The 22,093-nt window shown below is 38.1% G+C and overlaps 1 protein-coding gene across 1 annotated transcript; it reads left to right on the top strand.

The window, feature by feature from the left end:
- Positions 1 to 9,548: 9,548 nt before the first annotated feature.
- LOC140922523 (uncharacterized) lies at positions 9,549 to 21,890 on the top strand. The gene is made up of 9 exons (XM_073372502.1): positions 9,549 to 10,492; positions 11,677 to 11,746; positions 12,552 to 12,796; positions 14,876 to 15,026; positions 16,030 to 16,070; positions 16,862 to 17,097; positions 18,015 to 18,049; positions 18,649 to 18,834; positions 20,030 to 21,890. The coding sequence occupies exons 1-9, from the start codon at positions 10,124 to 10,126 to the stop codon at positions 20,488 to 20,490; spliced, it is 1,794 nt and encodes a 597-aa protein (XP_073228603.1). The 5' UTR covers positions 9,549 to 10,123; the 3' UTR covers positions 20,491 to 21,890.
- Positions 21,891 to 22,093: the final 203 nt, after the last annotated feature.

The raw sequence follows: 22,093 nt of genomic DNA, 5'->3' as shown, positions 1-22,093 counted from the left end.
GGATTAAGGACCCTCATCTGTTCATAGGGATCGTCCCTGGTTTCTCTCTCAAGGCCCTGGTACTGAGTGTCGGGCCTTTCTAAAACGTGATACCTGGGATCCTGCCTATTAGGGACTTCTTGTTGATTCTTTTTACTAACTTCTATGGAAAGGTCCTCGTTAGCTACGCTGTAACTACAGGAATACTCAACACTATTTTCTAAAGCTTGTTGGCCATTAATGATTCGCCTGGGAATACGATTTTTAGCAATAATCTCGGATTGAGTGTCATTTTTCTTCGAATTTACTGATAAACCAACCACTGGTCGTGCTGCTCGGTCAGAAGGTTCGTCGTAGTCGGAGTCTGATCGGAAACGCCCCGGTGAGCGTTCGGTGTGGGCTGACAATTCTTGGGTGTCATTCGTGATGAGGTCGTTAGGTCCTTCTAGCACATGATATAGGGGCGACTTTGGAATGGACGCGTGGTCAGGTAATGCTGGAGGAACTACGAAAAGACAAAATTTGACCATTTTATAGCGCGTATGTCAGAAATTCCAAAAAACGAAAAGCTATTTTACCTAACCAACCCTTATTTAAAGGGGTGGTGGTTAGGGAGGGGGGCTAATATAATTTAACCTGAAAATCATGTTCTCTTAATTTGGCGGGTGTGCATATGTTAACAACAACAGCGAAAACCTCAAACCTGTGGGTAGAGATGACTTCTTTTGTTGATCTAAGCTTCCGCTGAAGGAAGAAAGGAAGGAAAAGGAGACTGGTCTGAATACGTGAAACAAAACACAGAGTTGAAAGAACAAAAAAGAGGGGAAAGCCGCGAAAGGAAAAAAACTGAAATTGAACAGATGGATAGATGGACAGATGGACAGACGGACTGACGGTCGGACGGATGGATTGGATGGATGGATGGATGGATGGATGGATGGATGGATGGATGGATGGATGGATGGATGGATGGATGGATGGGAAAAGGAACAACCAAAAGAAGTAAACACTTACATGTTCTTTTTTCTCCAAAAGCAAAACAAGAGAAGCGCCAGAATACCAATAACAACGACAGCACTAGCAACAATGACAGACAACAACAAAGTATCGAGCCTGCTGCTTCCTATTCTCTCCAGTGAGTCCTGAAATTTGACAAAAAAGACTGAGTTGAAACAAAGCAGTGTTTGATTGAAAAAGTTATTTGCTGTGTTTCCTGATTGGCTAAAAAATAATCTTGCCCCATTTTATTCAACCAATCAGAAGTGAAATGAAGTGGATAAGCATGCATTTATTTTCTCGTGCTCAGGGCTGGCTAAATGTATTTGTTTTGAGATCTGAATGCATGGCTCATTTGCGTGCCTCAACCAACTTATGTGATTGGGCACAGATCCACAGAAGTAGATTCTTTGTTTTGGTTTTAGGATAGATAAAACACACTCATAATTCGGCAATAAATGACTTGTAGACGTTGTCATCTCTTATGCCTTAGAAAATACATAACGAGCCCGTCCTTGAGGTTTCAAAAACTCTATTAATATTTAAAAGAACGTTAACAGTCGTAAGCAACCTTTGTACTATCCTCATTGGTATCCACTCTTGTAAAAGGTGAAGTCTGTGAAGTATCGTTTGCAGCTGAAAATAAACAAAACAGAAAGGGTCGAAACGTGTTAAGCATAAAGCGTCTTGATAATACAAATTAAGCCTTACCGTGAATGACTTGATTGTTGCTAAGATAGTGGGGATAGGACAGGCAATAAAAAAATTGATGAGATACAAGGACTATCCTTGACTAACTGATACGACCCAAAGTTGCTAATCCATTAAACCAGGCAAAGTTGTAGCAGCAAGCGCTATCTTCATTGTTTCCAATGACGGTTTTTCTAACAGTGCATTGAAAAGTCTTTTTAGGCTATCCAGAGTAATCTTAGATCTCTAGATATGCATTCTAGTAGGCGGCGCTATAAAATTTATATCTGTTCGGTCATCCTAGGGGAGCTTGAGGCTTTTCGAAATTTCAACGGCTTCAGTGTTATTTTCCCGAAGAGTTTAGATGCAACTGAACGTTTCACGAAAGTGAGAGTTTTTTCTTATTCCTCCCTCCATCACATTCTTGAATCCGAAAAATTTTAGGTTCCTTTTTCTTCGAAAATTAGCCTAACAATGGGAGTAAAATGTGAAAAATATAGCTTCAGAAAATCGTAGGGAATTTTTTAGATAAGCTTCGAAAATTGTACCTTTAGAATGGAACGCTCATCTAGAAATTTTTAGCCACATTTAAGCAATAGAAAATTCTAGGCAATATTTGCTTCTCCGAACATACATTTTACAGAAAACAGTCGTTGGGTGCCCCTTGCCCTTGAAACCTTCTTATTATACAGTTTATTTCTATTCTTTTCATTTTATAAGCCGCTTACAGTTGTTTGCACTAACAAAATCTTATGATTTTTTATGAGTTCAAACAAACTACCTCCTGAATGAGAGGGAGAATGGGTACCAAGTGACGTCATTGCAGTGACGTCAGTTGTCCTCCTGTGAACAATTCTGTACGTCTTTGTCTGAGGCAAAGTTTCGAGTTTTGTTGACGTGTCTGTTGTTGTTGTTGTTGTTGTTGTTGTTGCCGTTGTTATGGTTGCCTTTGGCGAAGTAGTTGCAGGAATGGCAGAACAGCAGCCGCACAAGCAAGTCTTCCTGCAGTTTTTAATCAGTTTAGCAGCATATCATTGAACCCAGCAGTTCCGAATATGAAGATGGCAGTAAGCATCGTTATAAATATTGACACACGCTATGAAAGATTCCAATGACAGATGCAATGTTAGTAAAACCACAGGTCAAAAGAAGCTAGATACAATGAAAGCATAAAAAGTAGTCAGTCAAAATTATGTAATATACAATTGCGTTATGTCAAGGTACAGATAGCCATTAAGTTAATGAATTATGCCCTTTATACTACTACATGAAAAATTACTGCAATTTGATTGGCTTAGAGCAGTGGTATTTCAGCTTAATTTGAATTACCTACATGTGAAAATTACAGACCTTTTGCGGGTAGTAGTATAAACAAATAATAGCATGATTTGTACGTGATATTTGGCATAAATACCTCTCGTGATAACTCAAAATTGTCTCAAATTTCACTCGCCTAACGGCTCGTGAAATTACGTATAACAATTTCGAAATATCACTCGTGGTATTTATGCCAAATATCGCTACAAATCAGGCTATTACCTGTACTAATTTCGCTGAAAAGCTTTCTGATTTGGTACCTAATATAACTTGAACAAGTCCATTGGGTTTTATATATCTGTGAGGCCATTGTGATGTTGTCACTCATAATCTGATGATGGTAATGCTAGAAGTGGTGATGATGTTGATGATGATGATGATGATGATGACAATTAAAATAATGATGACGATGATGATGATGATGATGATGATGATACTCTTTCAATTTGCTTATCAGTTGGGAGTTGACTTTTAAAGGCACACGAACTAAGTTAAGAAACTTGTATTCGTATTCAAAATCGCACTCGTAGTGCAATCTAACGGTCCCAAATGATAGCTGTTGAATAGATTATGATGATAATTTCGACGACGGCGACCAACAAAACCAATCTACTAAAGAAACTTACCAACCGTTCCTGAACAAACGTTACAGCTCATAGGGCAGTTCTGGAGCATCCAAAAATAACTCTTTTGACACTCTCCTTTTGTAGCCCAATAGTCACAGTAGTTATGGGTGTTACTGCACGCACCTAGTTATCGTAAGGAACACAGAATCACACAGCCACCCTCTCTCAATTAAACGCCTTCCCACCCCCCCCCCCCCCCCTACAGTTAGACGCCTCTCTCTAATAACTCCACACTCTTCCCTCGACAGTAAGAGACACATTTCTCCGAGCTGAATGAGCCAAACTTCCCAAACCTTTCCGAGTCATTTCTGACCCGGACATCGGACAGGTTCATGAACGACGACAACCCACCAGACGTAGTTAGTCGATAAACCAATAATCGATAATAATCGATAGTAATCGATATTAACCATTGATGAATATCAATTTCCGATATCAATCGAAAGAAATCGAAAAAGAAAAAAAGTTGTGACTTCGATTAAAATCGATGATTTTCCGATATAAATCGATGAGGATTTTTATCGATTGTTATCGATTTTGTTAATCGATAATAATCAATAAAATATTTTTTTCTGTGACTTTGATTTCTATCGATTTCCGAGATCAGTCGATATAAATCGGCGGATTAAATCGATTAATATCGATGATATCGATTAATTTCCGATATTGATTTTTATCGATCAACTACGTCTGGGACACAATGACCCTGAGCTAGCATTCTGACATCGACGTTGAGATTTGAGGGAACGATATGGATCTCTAGATGACCTCTCTCTTTTAACCACTTCCTGTCTATTAAACGCCCTCCACCCTCGGACACTTAAATTAAATACCGTGTAGCACGAAAATTTAGCGATTTTTCCAGCTATCCGCAAAAATACGTTCCCGCAAAGTAAAAATTACCGCAAACCTTTTTCCCGCAAAAATTTACTCCAGAGTAAATATTCTCTAACTTAAATTCGCTACACAAAAATACAGTACCACGAAATCATGTCTCTTCAATCACAACTCGCCTCCTTCATTCAGAAACAAAACAGTATATAATGAATTACCGGTTATAGGGTACGCATACCGTAGTACTGTTTAAAAATATGTATTTCTATTGCACACTGTACTTAACAAAAGCGAAAATATTATCAATTCTGGGTGGTGGGTACTTTCTCAAAAACGCAAAAATTAATTTCCAGCGAGGAAAACTGATCTGTCCTAACCGCAAAAATTAGCTCCAGCAAAACACAAAAAATCGGCAATCCGCAAAAATAAACTCCCGAAAAAATTGCGTACCACACAGTAGACGCCCCGGGCGTCAATTAAATCATTTACGGTAATAAAAGTTGCGTGACATTTTAATCTTACACTATAGATCGAGTATGAATGAAAATTAATGTTTAAATTGACTCAAATAGGTTCCCTCATATTCATTTCACTAGAGAAAGCCAAGTCTTCCCACATATACAGGTCCTCCCTCGCTGCCTCTCAGTTCTTTTCGAATTTCAAGGACCAAAACTTACCATTGACCATTACCCCTTTCAAAACACTGAATTTATCAAAGTAAACCTGGGAAGTAAAACATGTCTAAAGAATATTCTTCCCGTCCTCCGATTATTAGATTATTTTCTCTTTCCATCGACCTTTTATGGGATGGCTCTCTGAAAATAAACTGTCTATTACGGTCTTAATTTTTTTCGCCCGAAGGAAACATGACACTTAATTTTTAATACGCATTTGTAAAATGGGACTACAAGGGCGGGAAGGTAACATTCAAGACCTATTTCTTTTGAAGAGTTTCTTCTTATACAAAACAGCTTTCCTTACCTGATGTAGATATATTCAACATGAGCTGTAAAGCGAAGAAAATGGAGATCGATTCGATCGCAACCCTCCCGACAAAAGTCATGATGGCCTCTATGTGAATTCTTCATGTACTGCCCGTTGCAAAATGTTCTTCTCGACAACTAGACCAAGCGTAGGATATTCTATCCATCGACGAGCGAAGTGACAGTAGTTTCAATAGACTCGACTCTACACGTAGTAAACCATTTGGACAAGTACTAGTCACATTTATAGAGAAATATTATTTGTCTGAGAACATTTCGTAACACCCCGTGCAAGTGTTGAAAGATTGAAATGTCCATGATAATCCTAAAAACCTTTCATTTTCCATAGTCAAAGGCCGGTTAAAAAGTTCAAATAATTGCGAGCAAACGTGGATTACAAGTCGTATCTCATATTTCTCAGAGACGGAACTAGCGAGGGGGATTTAGCACCAGATCTCGCTTAAAAATCGTAACCATCGAGAAAGGTGCCACAGGGATGATTCTCTCTCCCCAGCAGAGGCTCCCGCTGGTTATTAGCAATAACCTTTCTCCTTCCCATCGTGCCCCGCGCGCTTTCTTTTTCTTTAGCCTCCGGAGAGGAATGATTGCGTGACGAACCCGTAAGAACGTCTGCGTGCGAGGCTACCCTGGGGAAGATCAGTCTGAGGGTATAAAAATGGAGTGTGTAGCAAAAAATAGGCTTGACTTCGTCGCTCCCTCGGTCGGGTCTTGTTTTTCCCCGAGAAGAGTTTTTTCGTGGGGCAACCTCGTCCCCAGGGCTTTTCCCTTAAAAAATGGGTGGGGCGCCCCACCCATTTTTTAAGGGAAAAGCCCTGGGGACGAAGTTGTTCGTGGGGGAGTCGGTGTCACAGCGTTTTGGGCATCCCCGCGTTTTGGGCATCCCCATTCCCATATCCCTAGCGTTTTGGGCATCCCCGGTGGGGGATGCCCAAAACGCTGATCGCTTCGACTTTGCCTAAATTATTTCAGACTGGGGAAAAGTCGTGATTGTTAATCACGAATTTACGGCTGAATAGTGTAGATGCATGTTAGAATTATATCGTCTGACACTTTTCGCCGGGTTTATTGCGCAGAAAAAAAACCCATAGGCAGTTAACGTTGGCTCAAAACATGACGAAACTAAAATTTACTACCGCATAACGTCGCTTCGCTGTACAACGCTAACGCTTCATTGTTTGCAGAGCTTCAATTTTATTTAGTACTGAACTGTTTACAAGCGAGCAATGCCGCAATCGCCGGCAGCTGCGATCGTCTGATTCCAAACAGCCAAAAACAAGAATACTAGACAAAGTAATCAAAAGACAAACATGAATAAAACTGCGTTTTATTCATAGTATGCATGACATTTGAGGCCTGTACAACTTAACCCCCCAGCGCTACTTGACACACGAAAGGCTGTCACACAATTTATACAGAGGCCTCTTGCACCTACGGGACAGAAGAAATCTGTTGCCGTTTTGAGATGTAGTAGCAGGCGCGGATCCACACCTGTTTCCACCGTTTTACGGAAATCGGTCAGATTTTTCTTAAATAGATATATTTTTAATAAATAAAAAACTTTCCAAGTTGCAAGGCTTTATCCAAGGTGAATGGAAGTGGCCAATATCCTATCTGAGTGACTCGGAAACCCGAGAAAGGAGACTTTAGGGAGTTAAAATCTAAAACATTTACCGGGGGAGTGTGCCCCTGGACCCCCAAGAACCTTGCGTTTTCGGCGCTCGTTGAGGAAATCGGTCAGCATTTATCCTAGATCCGCGCCTGAGTAGGGGCTTCTATTAAATCAATTCCGACCACACCTTGGGAACAACCTTCACACGGTGCAAAAGTATTATCGCGGCCGGCGTGTCCAGAGAAAGGAGCAGAGTGGCACTTTTTGAAGACCCTCGCTTTCTCTTCCTCGGTGATAACAAGTCGTCGAAGCACTGTGCCATCCTTCTCCTTGGCCATGTAGAACAAGGACTCTAATTTTGAGTCATACTCCAACTTTTTGGCAAATTTTCACAGAGTAGTTTTTTGCTTTGTAAAGCCTTCCGGATAAGCTCTCTTTTTAAGATACTGGAAAAGATTTCTATATTTAGCGGAAGCCATCTCTAAAACGTTTTCGATTTTCCCGCGAAATCCAGCATTTTTTTGGAGGGGATGACCAAAACGCTAGGGATTTGGGCATCCCGGGAGGGTACCGGGGGATGCCCAAAACGCTGCAGTAATATGAGAAGGGGATGCCCAAAACGCCAGGGATTTGGGAATGGGGATGCCCAAAACGCGGATGGGTTCATTTCCCGGACAACGGCTGCTCGGCTTGTAGTGGAGCCTGGAAAAAAAAAAAAACATAGAAAGATGAGGGACTGGCTTGTAGTGTAGAACAATTCTAGAGAAAAACGGCAATGAGGAAAAAACATGATATTGAAAAACATAGCATCGAAAGCGTACGCGTTTTTTTTTTTGTTGTTACAAATTTAAATATCCCGCACTGACATAGTATCACTCAAATTGTAAACATCGGTGGACAACTAGTTTTTTGGGACGTTGTGCAATTATTTTTTTCTCCTATGCGAATTTTTAAAAATACCTATCGAACTTGCCTGTTTTATTTTTGTTTTTGTTTTTGTTTTTTGTTTTTTTCAAGCATTCAACGAACCCAAAAATCAGACTATGGAAGAAAAAGGAGGGGAAAATGGAGAGAGCGGGGAAAAGAGAGGAGGGCAAGCGAGTACGTACCGCTGTTACTTTCTTACACTGGCGCTATTTTGGGAACGTTTTTAAACGAAAAAAAACACTCCGAAAAAAAACTGGCCCTTTTGGCCTTAGTCATCTTTCCACCGAAAATCAGGCTAGACTTCGTATTATTGGCCGCTAAACTTAGAACTTGCCTCATCAACTCGAAAAAATCAAGACTGGCCGGGACTATCACTTTCTAGTTAATATTTATTTTTTACTTATTTAAATGTAAGTATTTATTTATTGCTCTTTTGGATCTGTGTTTTTTTTTGTTTGTTTTGTTTTGTTTTGTTTTTTTTTGTTTTAATGATCATCCGGAACACTTGGCGTCATATACAGGCGAGATCACAGTAATTTCCTATGTGGGAAAGTCAAGTCCATTAATGGGATAACTATTCTACATACAGACAGTGGCTCAATTTTATTGATTCTAGATTGACGTACATGCACGCTTCCGGCTTTACACTGGGCTTGTTTTCGCATGAATTGTTTTAGTCTTGAGAACATTACCATTTTAGAGAACAGTATTTACTTTGATGGCTTTACCCCTTTGATTAGAATTAAGAGTGTCAACGCCTGAAAAAGAACACGAAAAATATCATACATTTCCCGAAAATGAAACCATCTCTCACTTCGGAAAGCTCCTTGTTTGTCGGCCGGATGCCTTCTGGGGTTTTGTTTGTTTCGTAGTTCCTAAGGTTTGGTCAACATTTTATGCCCGGAACAGAGAGCAATCAGAAAATTTTCTGCGAAAATAATCGAATCATCATTTGAAAGATCATGTGATGTCCAATAAAACTACAGCTATAGATAGAGAAATCATTGTTTTGTTGTTTGTTTTAATATATGAGGTTGTTTGTTTGGCTTTGCTTTCGACACCGTAAGTAAAGAAAGTCAAAGGTTATTTCTATACTAACAATCGCGTCTGAACTTTATGCTCAATGAATTCTGAGGATCTGAATAGCACCCAGTAAAGTTCAGCATTGTTGGTCATAGCAAGAGAGAATACTTATTCGTGATACTGTCAGAAACTATTCGGAAATGAAGAATCCCTGAATTTGCCCGACTTTACTATCACGATAATCCTTCAGTTTCATTATAACCATCTATGATCAAAAGCATTCACGAAGCGTGTCCTTGTACCAGAATAACCTAATAAGCACTTGTTTTTTTTAATAAATTCTATTTAAGAAACTATAAATAATTTTCTCGATTAAAAAAAATGTCGGTTACATACTTCTAGGATTACCGGCCTTCGAGTCAGATTTCCGGACCCCTCCCCGGAGAAATACAACAACAACGTTATCAAGCTACTCGTTTCAGTCCACCTCGTTTATTTTTCAGCTAAAAAATGGTGGACGGACGTTCTGACACTTGCAGTTTACAATTACTGTTCTGTTATAAAGTCGACTTCGGTGGTTAAATCGTGCCTGATTCCACGCAGATGTTTTAAACTGAAGCTTCTTTCCTATCATAGTTCTGGATCTTTTGTAAATCAACCAAAAATAGCAAGTGATTCAATATTTGGATCGCGTCTACAAACTTCGCAGACAGTTGCTCGACAAATGAGGTTCGAGAACGGAGAAAAACATGGAATAATTATGCAAACACCTCAACAGCTGATAACTTATGTCTTCATTCCACGCAGGGAAATTGTGTTTATGCTAGAAGGTAGCGTATTTCAAGTTTAGACGTGAAAAAGACCGAAGCTGCTGGCCGAAGTTTCAGGAATAAGCTTGCGCAAAACCACATTTTCCGGTCGAAAAATACAAACTTATAAATGAGCCAGTGTTGACGCATTCCGAGTTCCTGGAAAGATACGTGACAATGTTGGCAAAAAAGGACTTCAAGTGAAATCGCTTAAAACCAAAGTTAATATATTGTAGGAAACAAAAACTTTTAAAACACTATTAATCAGAAGATTTAGGAACAGGATCTACAGGAAAAGGGATTTTTGCGATGCTGGGGACTTTGATGCGACTAGACATCATTCAGAGATTCAACACACTGGCATATTTGTTCATTTTACTACAGTTACAACTGTTTGAACTTTCGTTTGCCAAGGAATTGACATGTTCAGTTACTCGTCGGTATTTTGGAGATCGTATTCTCTTTGATAATTACAGCGGAACGTGCAACGAACAAGTTAACCCGTGTCAAAGAATTAGTAACAGCGCGTGGTTATATTCTAACAAAGGCTGCAGTTGCCAGTGTAACGAATCAGCTGCAACTTACAGAGAAGATAATGGGTCTTGTGTTGAAAGCAGGATAAACAGAGAAGGTAAGCCAAAGCTACAGGTAAATTCGGCTTTTTATTTTATACTTTGTGTTTGTTAACTGAAATGCAGTGATATTGGTATTCTTGTAAAAAATATATAAGTTTTTTTCTCTTTTCTTTTTAAGTTAATAAGACTTTTTAGTATCCTGCAGTTGGAGTTATTTTATCTGTCTTGAGACCAAAGAACTACGTGTATATATTTTGATTGCCCTCTGCAACTGTTGCAGGCTTGTTTTGATTATTATTATTATTATTATTATTATTATTATTATCATTATTATTATTATTATTATTATTATTATTATAAGAAAGTTCTCCATCAGTTTCCAAGGTCCTAAATTTTTTCACTCTCTTAGTTTTGAAATTCGAAATGCAACAAGTACCGCTTCCTTTTGCTGTAAGCTGAAAGCATTCCTCTTATCATAAATAGTAATTTTTATATATAAATATATATATGTATATATATATATATTTTTTTTAACTTTGCTCTTGTATTTTCATTTTTTTCTTTTTGTCATATTTTTGCTTTTTTTAGCCTAGAACTATGATTAGTACGACTATCTAATATATTTATTTTAAGATTTACTGTAGCTCTGCCATTGATTTTCCCATGTGTAGTTATGATAATATTTTGTTCTAATTATTTAACTGAGGGAGCCCATTCCTTATAAGCCCAGTGGCTTCTCTTGGGCTTGCTTGCCATGAGAGTTTAAATGATGAGATTTTTTTTTTTGGCTTTGCACAACTCATGGCAAACAAAACATTAAACAATACACTCTTTTTTTTTTATAAGAATGTTGTTTTTCCAGCCCAGGCTGAATATTCTTATTTTTCTGCCGATTTTAGACTGAAAATATTCTTGTATTATTCTTAAATTATAGCTTATGACATTTCCGTTTTAGAATTTATTGGGGTATCAATTAAAAGTGTTTGGTATCAAGATCTGTATCGCGTTACATTGTGCACATGCTCCATCGCTTTTCGTTGCAGTCAGCGAGGTCAAGATGTCACGTCAAATGACACTTGGCGGTTTTGGCTTTAAAAAAAGCATTTTGCACCCAAAATTATATCTGTCCTTTTCAAAATCTCAGCCTCGGCTTTATTCTTAAAATATTCTTAAAATTTAGCAAATTTCAGCCTCAATATTCTTATAAAATATATTCTGATTAAAAAAAAAAGAGTGTAAACAATATTATTCTCTTATTTTCTTTTTGTTTTTTAATATTCTGTGTAGTTTGTGCTTCAAGGAAGCACTGATGAAATTGGCATTGTACTTCAATTAATAGTCATTTTTTTGTACAATCGTTTGTGTAGCCTGCACCACAGACAGAAGTAAACTTCTGGTTAAGGCCATCTGCGAAACAACAATGAAATCCTTGTTCTTGGCCCAGCTACCTGTGTACCAGGATTTGAGTATGCTCTATGATTGGTTTAAAATCCCATTGTCAATTTGCCAATTAAGTTGAAGGGAAATTCAAAATGCATTTCCAGTGACTAATTGAGTTCATTTCGGGCCCTAAGAAAAAAGGTATCAGTGTTGTTTCCCAGACATTACTAACCATGGTTTGATTTTTTGGGGTTAGTGTTGATCACAACTTTGTCTCTGTCCATAAAATTGAACAAAAAGTACTATGGCAGCCATCTCAACCTTATTCTTGTTGAATAATGCATAATTTTAATGCTTACTGAAAATGATTGATTAAGCACCAGGGCGCTTATTTCATTTTCCCTGTTATAGGTGCGACGCTTATTCGAGAGTGGCACTTATTTAACTACGGGTAAATCACTGAATGGAATATAGAGAGAATTAAGTGAGGCACGTACTTGGTATGCGCAATATTTAGAAGAAAAAAATCTACCCTTCAAATTGTTATATGAACCTGGTTTAGAACTCACGAGTTAGTCGAGGCTGTATTTCTCAAGTGATATCAAGCACAGCAACAAAGGTGGAGCATTAATTTCTAAATACCCACATTAGCACCGCCGCGCTTATTCAAGAGTGGCGCTTATTAAATTGTTTTTGGTAAAGGTGCGGTGCTTATTCGAGAGTAGCACTTAATAGAGAAGCAGCGCTTAATCGATCATTTATGGTACTTATTTTCTTTGCAGGTTGTTATTTACTATTTAAAAGAGAGATATCTGCATCCAGACCTCTGACAGTATTTGGTACTTCCAGTTCAGAGCAGCTAAATGGTACATTACTCGGGAAGACTTGCAGAACCTCAACAACGTACTATATAACTGATGATATCAACAAACGATGGGTGAAGTTTCACAATACACAGACCTTCAATATTCACTGTGAAGACAGAAACAAAAACAAAAAGAGGAAAGGATGTAACCATTTCTTAGAGGTTGGTATTAACACACAAGTTGATTACCATTACTGAAAGACAACTGAAACACTTGTTGAAGAGGAAAATGGTACCAAGGGTGGTCCTCTTTGACCAGTTGACTAAATCTGCAGAAAAACAAAGCTTAGCCTGTGAAAACATCCATTGCTCCTCGCTCTTCACCGCTGTGGACGTTTCGCGCGGACGAACGTCTGCGACACAGGGACAGAAATTCTATACTGATGACGTAAAATCTGTCCGGAATCCGGTCAGAACCGCTGATTGGTCGACGGAGAGGTTACTTTGTTTTAGCTATTGTTCGCGAATGACAGACAAAAGACAAAAGGCCACAAATGTCAAATGTAAACGCGAAGAAGCTCTAACAAAACAGTCAATATTTGTGGAATATAGTCTTCTCTAGAAGAAGCATTTGAGTTTTACTGGAGCTTGTTGGCAGATAAACACAACACTTTACCAAAGTCGACCAGAAGACACGAAAAATTGGACAAATTTATATTTGGAACCCCATGACCACCGGATTTATTATGTAAACATTGATTGGCATCATCAGTATGGAATTTCTGCTGCTGAGTTGCAGACATTCCTCCGCGCAAAACGTCCCCAGCAGCGAAGAGTGAGGAGAAACAGATGTTTTCGCAGGCTAAACAAAGCTGGATAACATATCAATAATATTTATTGTGTGCTTTTTACCATGATCACGTAAATGAAAAAGAAGAAAAGGAGGAAGAAGATTTAGGGAGAAATTATTAGCTGCTAGTTATTTATGTAGAGGGGCAGAGGGGAAAAAGAAGGGGGGATCAAGACTTTTTCAGATTGGCTGGAGGGGGGGCTAAACTTTTTTATTAAGATGTTTAGGGGGTCAGCAGTTTGATCGTGAGGTATATTTTAAGAGGGGTCCATTGGCCAAGATGGGTAAAGCAGTTAAATAGTAGAGCACAAACAATATGTTATATGTGAAACAGTGATGCCAAATTGTACAATTTTATGCTAATCCTATTGCTTTTTGTTAATTTAAAGCATCACTATTTTGTACAACTTAGTCATTTGTATTTGACAGAAATTCTGTTTGCACTCTAACCATCATTTTTATTTCAAATATTGATAAATTATGTTGATATTATTATTTGGTTTGACTGAATTTTCTTTTAACGAAATACTTGGGTTACTTCAATGTCCCAAGAAAAATATGATGAAAAAAAAAATACAAATAAGTAGTCCTTTCACAACTGCAGGAAAATTATTTGAAAAGAATCATATTTTGCGTGGTTATTACATTCGTGTTCACCATGAAGGCACAATTTGTAAAAATCCATCACTCTTCCTATATTTATGCACTGATTTTGTAATAGAGTAGATTAGTTCCATTGTTATGCAAATTAGTAACTAATCATCTATATGATTGTTTATTGTTTATTGTTTTGTTTGCCATAAGTTGTACAAATCAAATAAAATCTAATTATTCAAACTCTCATGGCGAGGAAGCCCAAGAGAAGCCACCGGGCTTATAAGGAATGGGCTCGCTAAGGTAGACAATTAGAACAAAATATTATCATAATTACACAAGGGAAAATCAATTAATCAATTAAGTCTTCACTCTTAAAAGAGTATTGTTACATGCATTTTAATAATACTTTGTAGAACATGTAAGAGGAGATATGAGGTGGGGGGGGGGTCATCACGTAAATATTGAATAAGGAAGGGGGTCACTTGCTATTTAGGGTTAGGGTTAGGGTTAGGGTTAGGGTTATGTTTCAGAGCTGTCCTATTATATAAGTGGTGTCATAACACATTATAAACAGAAATTTGGGTAACAAAACTTCCACATGCCCAGTTCTCAACTTTCATTCTGATGTCATGTTTCATAATTTCTTACATTGTAGTCGTCCTAAAGTCAATTCATGATCTGTTTCTTCCGAGATGTTTATTATTATTATTATTATTATTATTATTATTGTTATTATTATTATTATTATTATTATTAGTACTATTATTATTTATTGTATTTTTTTTTTTTTGCTGTCTTCTTTAATACCTAGTTTGTGTGTTTGTGTGTTCCCATCCATTTATTTGATAATTCAGTGGTATGACAGAAAACCAGAGGCAGAGTTATTTGGAAAAATTGTCAAAGTCAACATTCAATGTCAAGGAAGACAAGTTGCTGGTGAAAGCAAGCAAAGAGACCTGTGCATTGTGTTTAAGGTGAATGGCAGTACCCGCAGTAACCAATGCCGTAAGTACATTTTATAATCCAAAACAATAGCTGCAGTCAGGGATGTCACTAAGATGTCAAGTTGCTGGGTAAATACAACAAGTAAGTGGGGGATACAACAGCAAGGGATTTCTTTTGGTTCTATTTTCTTATGAAAAAAGCCAGAAGACCAGGTTCATATAGTAGTTGCGGGAAATCCCTGGCACCTGCTTCTTAAGGACAGCGCTGGCTGCAGTTGAATATTGTATATAGCTGAACCTCTACAGTAAATTGCAAGGTGCTTCCAACAGGTGGAAATACCTGTCTAGTTGTCGTGGAAGTCCCAGCTACTCCAGAAAATAATTGAGTGGGAAAGTAAATCCATAATGATTGTATTTGATCTTCAGTAAAAGCAAATGTTGGTGAACAGACGACGAGCAAATAGTATCCCATGAAGCATTTTTTCAGAAGCATCACGCAATATCGCAGTCATGGCAGATTCCATCGTGAAATAAGGTCGTTTTCTCGTCGCTTTTTTTCTCATTTGTGTTTTAGTAAAAGTAAGAAAATTGCATCACTGAGATACAGGTGCAGCCCCCAAATTATTTGTTTCCAGGGTAGGCCTTCCTACTATATTAGGGGCGGGGGTAACCCCGCTTCCAAACTTGCCCCCTCACTGAACTCAGTGTTGCATTAAATAAATTTTGCACCTCTTCATTTAATCTGTGGCTATGTACTTAAATTTTTTCTCCTACTGACTGCAACCCTGCTGCACACATCAGCCACTGTCCGGCATCTAGACAGCAACAAAATTTATTGGTTGCCATAATAAGTGGAGTCATAGAAAAGTGCCCATGATCAAAAGATTTTTTTTAAAAAAATCGTATTTTGCATTTTATTGCACTTACCACTATTTAAACTAAGCTTTTCCCAAGAATTTTAGTACTTAAAAAAATTTTCACATTCTGTAACAACAATAGCCATAATGACTCTTGGTAACAATTATAAATAAATTACAGTGTAACATGGTGCTTTCCTTCTGCAGGTCTTCCTTCAGCAGGCATGAACAGCACAGCATCAACAGTGGTATGTTTCTCCATTATTATTATAAACTCATTGGTTCTTATCCAGCTAGCCTACTAAGTGCATCTGCTCAGAAGGGCAAGGCTAATATTGAGCAGACAAAAAAATTTTCCCTATAAACACTGGACAAGACAATGCTTCCACAATGACAGTGATTCTATTATTTCCTTTGAGTAACTTGTTGTCACTGAAACGGCAAACACCAAATACATTGTACATGTACAATGTGCTATATATTGATGATAATTAGGCAATCAGCAATATTATTTTGGTCTACAACCTTTAACCCTGCATATTATTTTATTTTATTTTATATTCACTGCATAAATTTCAGAGGCACCCAACGAGAATATAGCTCAAAACCACTAGCATTGTTAAACTTATTTTACTTTTTAAATGGTAGATATAGGCATATTTTTATCCCCTAAAAATTCTTTGTCTGTTTGGATTTCCTAGCTGAAAGTCTAGTGATCCGAAAATTATAGGGATTTAAACTTTAATACCTTGATGAAAATTTCAGCCAGAAAAAAGCTCTCGAAAATTCTAGGTGACCTTTTTAGGGTAAAAATGAAGTCCGTTAAAAATGGGCAATTATACCATTTTTTAGATGTTCGAAAATCCCAGGTGAGGCAGGCAAGCAAGAAATTTTTACAACAAATGTTCCAAAAATTCTAGAAGTCGTCTTAAGAACTGATATTTCCCGAAAAGTGACGTTGGGTGCCCCTGAAATTTGATATAAAATTGTCTTAAAACCCGGAGTGACTTTATGTAAATTTGTTTATTATAAATTCCAGATAGTATCAAACAAGACAAGACCTTCCAATGAAACAACACAAAGATCCATAAATGATGTTGTTACTGTGGCAACAGAACCTGCCACAACTTCATCACTAAATGAGAATGCAAACTTATACATTAGCAAAACAGTTGCTCTCCCCGTCTGGCTCATTGCTGTTATCGCTGGGGGTGCCGTGATTACCACTCTCGCTGTCACTGCAATTATATGGATTTTGTGCAAAATGAGACAAAGGTAAGATAACTATAAATTTTATACATCAAATGAGGAATGATCCTAGCAGTTGTGAACACAATTTATGCTACTGCCTAAGAGGCCTGAAGAAAATTCAGGACTTCAACAAGATTTGAACCCATGAACTCGCGGTAGAAGTGTAAGGAGCCTGAAAAAAATGAAGTCCTGAAATTTTTTCAGGCTTAATATACAATTGCATAAATCGCGTTCACAACTGCGAGGATCGTTCTTCATTTGATTTCATTTCCACAGTTCTTATTTGATATATTTCATAGACCAAAATGTATACATTAAAACATTCATCATTTTCACGGGAACATATGAACATCTAATTAACCAGCTGCCAACATCAGTGGCTTCATAGCTTAGTTGGTGCGAGCATCGCACAGGTACAGTGTCTTATATCTGAACTTTTCCATGTCTAAAATGTCTTGTATCGGAGCTTTTCCACTTTGTATTTTAGTTCTTGGAGAACTGATACCATCGTCGTTTCTAAATGAAATAACCCCCCCCCCCCCCCCCACACACACACACACACACACACACACACACACCCTCTCTCAAATAAGCCCCTTGTTTCTATTAGGCCCACCCTCCAATGAGATTGATTGGTTGTACCGTGTGGGAAATTTGATTCAACCAATCAGAAGCACTACCCAGATCTGGTAGTGACCACACATCATCAGTATGGAATTTCTGCACTCGTTTCTCAGACGTCATTTGTTGGCGGGAAACCAGTGGTGACGTCGCCAAATGTCGGCTGTTTTCTCAGGCCATCATGAGAGGTTGTTTGACTGGGAAAATTTGGGTGTTTGGATAAGTGGCCGTTTATGGGAAGTTTGTTCTTTCTTTAGCGTTACTACTCACCAATGCAAATTTTAGCGAAACATAAATTTATTTTTTTAATTTTGCTTTAGGAGTCGCAGGAGACGGAAAAGAAGGTCAAATAAAGGTAAGAATGCAGTGTTACTGTTCATTTGTGGTTGTCTCTTGAGAACGGTAGTATATTGTGCCTCGCTGTTGTTTTCTCTTTTTGTCCGTGCTTCTGTAGTTGCTTTATGGCACTTTCACAGAGGTTGATGTGATTCTGTTGGCGATTTTTTAAGCGTTTGTTGATACATGCGGAAACTGAGAGGTTGTTTTGGTGGCGAATTTACCCTGCAAAATTCTTTTTCCAACAGTTTAATACGGGAGAGGTACAAAAAGGCTATGATTGGGCGTCCTGATGAGCATTTTGTATTCGCTATTTGCAAATCTCCTATAATGCACCTTGTTTGCCCCCAAAAAACTTTTGCATAAGTATTGTCTTCAATTTCTCCTGGGACAACTGCAATACCCAGGAGAAATGAAAAACAAAAGTTATGCAAAACTTTTTTGGGGGCTGGGGGGGGCTACCGAGGTGTATTATGGGAGATGTGCAAATGGCGAATGGGTAATGGCACAAAGTAATTAATGTAGCACAGTCATTACGTAGTGGCCAAAAAGAGCAGTATCCTAGCTCGTGACATAGCCTCTTTAAGCAAACCATTTCCTCTTTTTGTCTTCCACCAGAAAATCCGTTATACAATAACGATGACGATACGGTTATCACTTTTACGACCTCAGGCGTTGCGTCGGGAGGTAGTGAAGGAGGGCATTCGAGGGCGGGAAGCCCCTGTCGTAAAGGTTACGCAGTCCTGAAGCCTGGACCACAGAGGTGTAAGTCTGACTATCAAAGGCTTCTGAAACCCGGTGAAGGTAGGATAATAGACCTTTTTACCGATACGGCGGCTATATTGAATTAATTCGATTTAAGGAGTATCATAGGATGCCCAGGGGCCATGAGTACAGTTCGTTTGTATTTTTCAGCGCTTTTCGGGACATTTTTTCTTAAAGTTATCTTACAATAAGATTGTAATGGGAAAAAAGATCCCTGTGCCGTGTTTGGATGTAATAATGATCGCCTTTTTCCCGAGAAATATACAGTGAAAGATCATATTTCTAATACTAAACTAGCAATACCGAAAACTGCCGCTTATAATTTCCCTCTGTTCTGTTAGTTACAGGCCATCTACCTGTGAACCCAAAATAATCCGATTGTGAGCTCCCTGGGCTCCCTGGATATGACCCTCCTCCAAATGTATTGATATGAACTCCATAAAAAATCTTATTCATAATAGAAGTCTGTAAAAACTGCATACCAAATAAATAGTACGATGTGAAAGTACTGCTGAAGATATTTAATTTGAATGGCAACATTATAGGGTTTCAACCACAGATTCCAAAGTTAGAACTACATACTAAATCAATAGTACCATGTGAAAGCACTGCTGAAAAGGTTTCACTTGAATGGTCACACCAGAGGGTTTCATATACAGACTGAAAAGTTGGTACTAAATACTAAAGAAATAGTACCATGTGAAAGTATTGCTGAAGAGGTTTCATTTGAGCTGGCACACCATGACGTTTCTTCCACAGACTCAAAAGTTAAAACAGGGGCACCCAACGTCAATTTTTTGGAAATTATCTGTTCGGAAGACGATTTGAGATCTAGAATTTTTGGAACATTTGTTGTTAGCTTTCTTGCTTCCCTGCCTCTCCTAGGATTTTCGACCTCCCCCCCCCCCCCCCCTCCCAAAAAAAAAATGGTATAATTTCCCATTTTTAACGGATTTTTACCCTAAAAAGGTCACCTAGAATTTTCGGGAGCCTTTTTTCTGGCTGAAATTTTCGAAAAGGTAAATTTTGATCTCTATAATTTTCGGATCACTAGACTTTCAGCTAGGAAATCCGAACAGATGAATAATTTTTAGGGGATAAAAATACACCTATAACTACCGTTTAATTACTAAAATACGTTCAACAATGCTATGTTTAAGTGGTTTTGAACTATATTCTCGTTGGGTGCCCCTGTTAAAAGTACCTTACCAGATTTTTTTCTGTGTTTGTTTAGATGTCGCAGGATATTTAGTCCCAATGGAGCAACGATCGTCAGTTCTTTCATCGACACTTGTAGAAACAGTGCCTCCATCTACGGAAGATACAGCAATATACAGCGAAGCCAATAGTCCACCGCCCCAAGACAAAGTCAAGAGTAAAGATTATGACTACGCTAAACAAGATGATGTCTGCGTGATTCGGTCGAGCTTAGAGAATTTGGATGAAAATAAAACAAACGAAAGAGAGACAGGTTATGGTCATAGCAGAGAACACAGTAATAGTAACGAGACTGACCCCCCGTCGCCTTTTTATGCTGTGGTTGAAGTGGCGGACTCAGGAGGATTGCCCGCTGATGAGGCGACCTCGTCAGAAAGTGAACTGGATGCTGATTCTACACCAGAGTATGTTGAAGTTTTACCTGATGAAGGTTCAGGGAGTGGAAATCCTTTGACAGAGGGAAATTGTGTGGCATAATATGGCTGATGAGACCTTATTTGTCATCCTGGGATATTGATTACAACGACGATGACCTTGACAATGACTTGGATGATGATGATGATGATGATGATGATGATGATGATGATGATGAAGGCGATGATCAGTCATGACGATGATGACGATGAAGTTTACGTTGACAATAACTATAATGATAATGGTGATGACGACAATGAAAGGGCACGCACTGTCTTAAAAAGTCCTTGAATTTTATGGAGAGTCCTTGAAAAGTCCGTAGATTCCATTTTTCCTTGAAAAGTCTTCAAACTTCTGTGCAAGTCCTTGAAAATTCCTTGAATTTTCTTCAACTTTTTTTTTAATGCTTTTTAGTTGTCAAAGACAGAATATAAGTCATAGCCTAGAGACGTTGATGGTGATTTATGTAAAGCGTTATTTGTTTTATATATGAATCAACTATCAATTTAAGACAAGTGAACTGAAAAATGTAAAGAAGTTTATGGAGCCAGCATTTCTAGCGTTAATGTCATGTTAGAATGGACTGGGAATGTAATGTACCTTTTTGTACAATCTGTTAAATTACATTCCTGGTAGGTGGTCCTTGAAAATCGAATCTGGTCCTTTGAAAAGCCCTCGAAAAGTCTTTGAAAAATAGTTTCAATTATTTGTATGAACCCTGGATGGCGATAATGATGATGACGACTACTACGATGACGTTTACGTTGACTTTGAGGATGATGATGGAGATGATGATGATGATGATGATGATGGCGTTAATTATGATACTAAGAATAATTAATATTGTTAGGTTAAAACTAAGAGGTTCCAATCTTAGCTAAGGAAAAGGCTTTGCAATTTTAAAGATTTCTATTTTATATTTACGCAACAAGGATTTCGGCGCGATTTCGCAGACGGAGTTTGCCAGAGTTAAGTTTCGTGTGTGGCGCAGGCTACAAAATGTAATATATTTCATAAAATATTGTTAACAATAATTTCTTTTGCATATGGAGAAACCCTGAGAAAATAGCCCACATTTGGGGACGCTATTACTGTTTTCCCCGCCAAATGACGTCTGAGAAACTTCGTGCCGTGTGGGAAATTTGATTCAACCAATCCGAAGCACTACCCAGATCTAGGTAGTGACGCGTCATCAGTATGGAATTTCTACACTCGTTTCTCAGATGTCCTTTGGCGGGGAAACCTGTGGTAGCGTCGCCAAATGACAAATTTATGTGACTTCCGAAGATTTTAAAAGATGTAAAAAGATTTAAGTATATGTATGCCTTCTGGACAAAGAGGAAAACAGAGAAAATTGACCTACAGCTTAAGAACATCGATTTCTACTTTTTATGCAAGAAAGAGTGGCGATATAAAAGATTCTAACTCAAAGATTATTTAGTAATAGTAATAATAATATTAATACCTGTACTCAAATAGGAATAAAAACATTATAGTGAAAGCTGGTTTTCAGAAATGATATATAGCCATAATAATCCAAAATCTGTATTGTTTTGTGAACCACCAAAGCCGTAGGTTTGTAACCTTGGTAAAAAGCTCCCTCTGTTTCCTCACGTCTCTTGATGAAATTATTCCTAGAGGAGACAATGTTTTTCTTTGTTTAAGT

Source organism: Porites lutea, chromosome 13 (assembly GCF_958299795.1).
Source record: "Porites lutea chromosome 13, jaPorLute2.1, whole genome shotgun sequence".
In the NCBI taxonomy this organism is placed as follows: Eukaryota; Metazoa; Cnidaria; class Anthozoa; order Scleractinia; family Poritidae; genus Porites; species Porites lutea.
The sequence above is the reverse complement of the archived record's forward strand: the minus strand, read 5'-3'. Positions and strand labels throughout refer to the sequence as shown.

Excerpts from the sequence above, each read along its gene's own strand:
- LOC140922523 (XM_073372502.1), top strand. The coding sequence starts at position 10,124 with ATGCTGGGGACTTTGATGCGACTAGACATCATTCAGAGATTCAACACA. Across the intron at positions 11,747-12,551 it reads AGTCATTTTTTTGTACAATC|GTTGTTATTTACTATTTAAA; the intron begins GTTTGTGTAGCC and ends TTTTCTTTGCAG. Across the intron at positions 17,098-18,014 it reads TTGTGCAAAATGAGACAAAG|GAGTCGCAGGAGACGGAAAA; the intron begins GTAAGATAACTA and ends ATTTTGCTTTAG.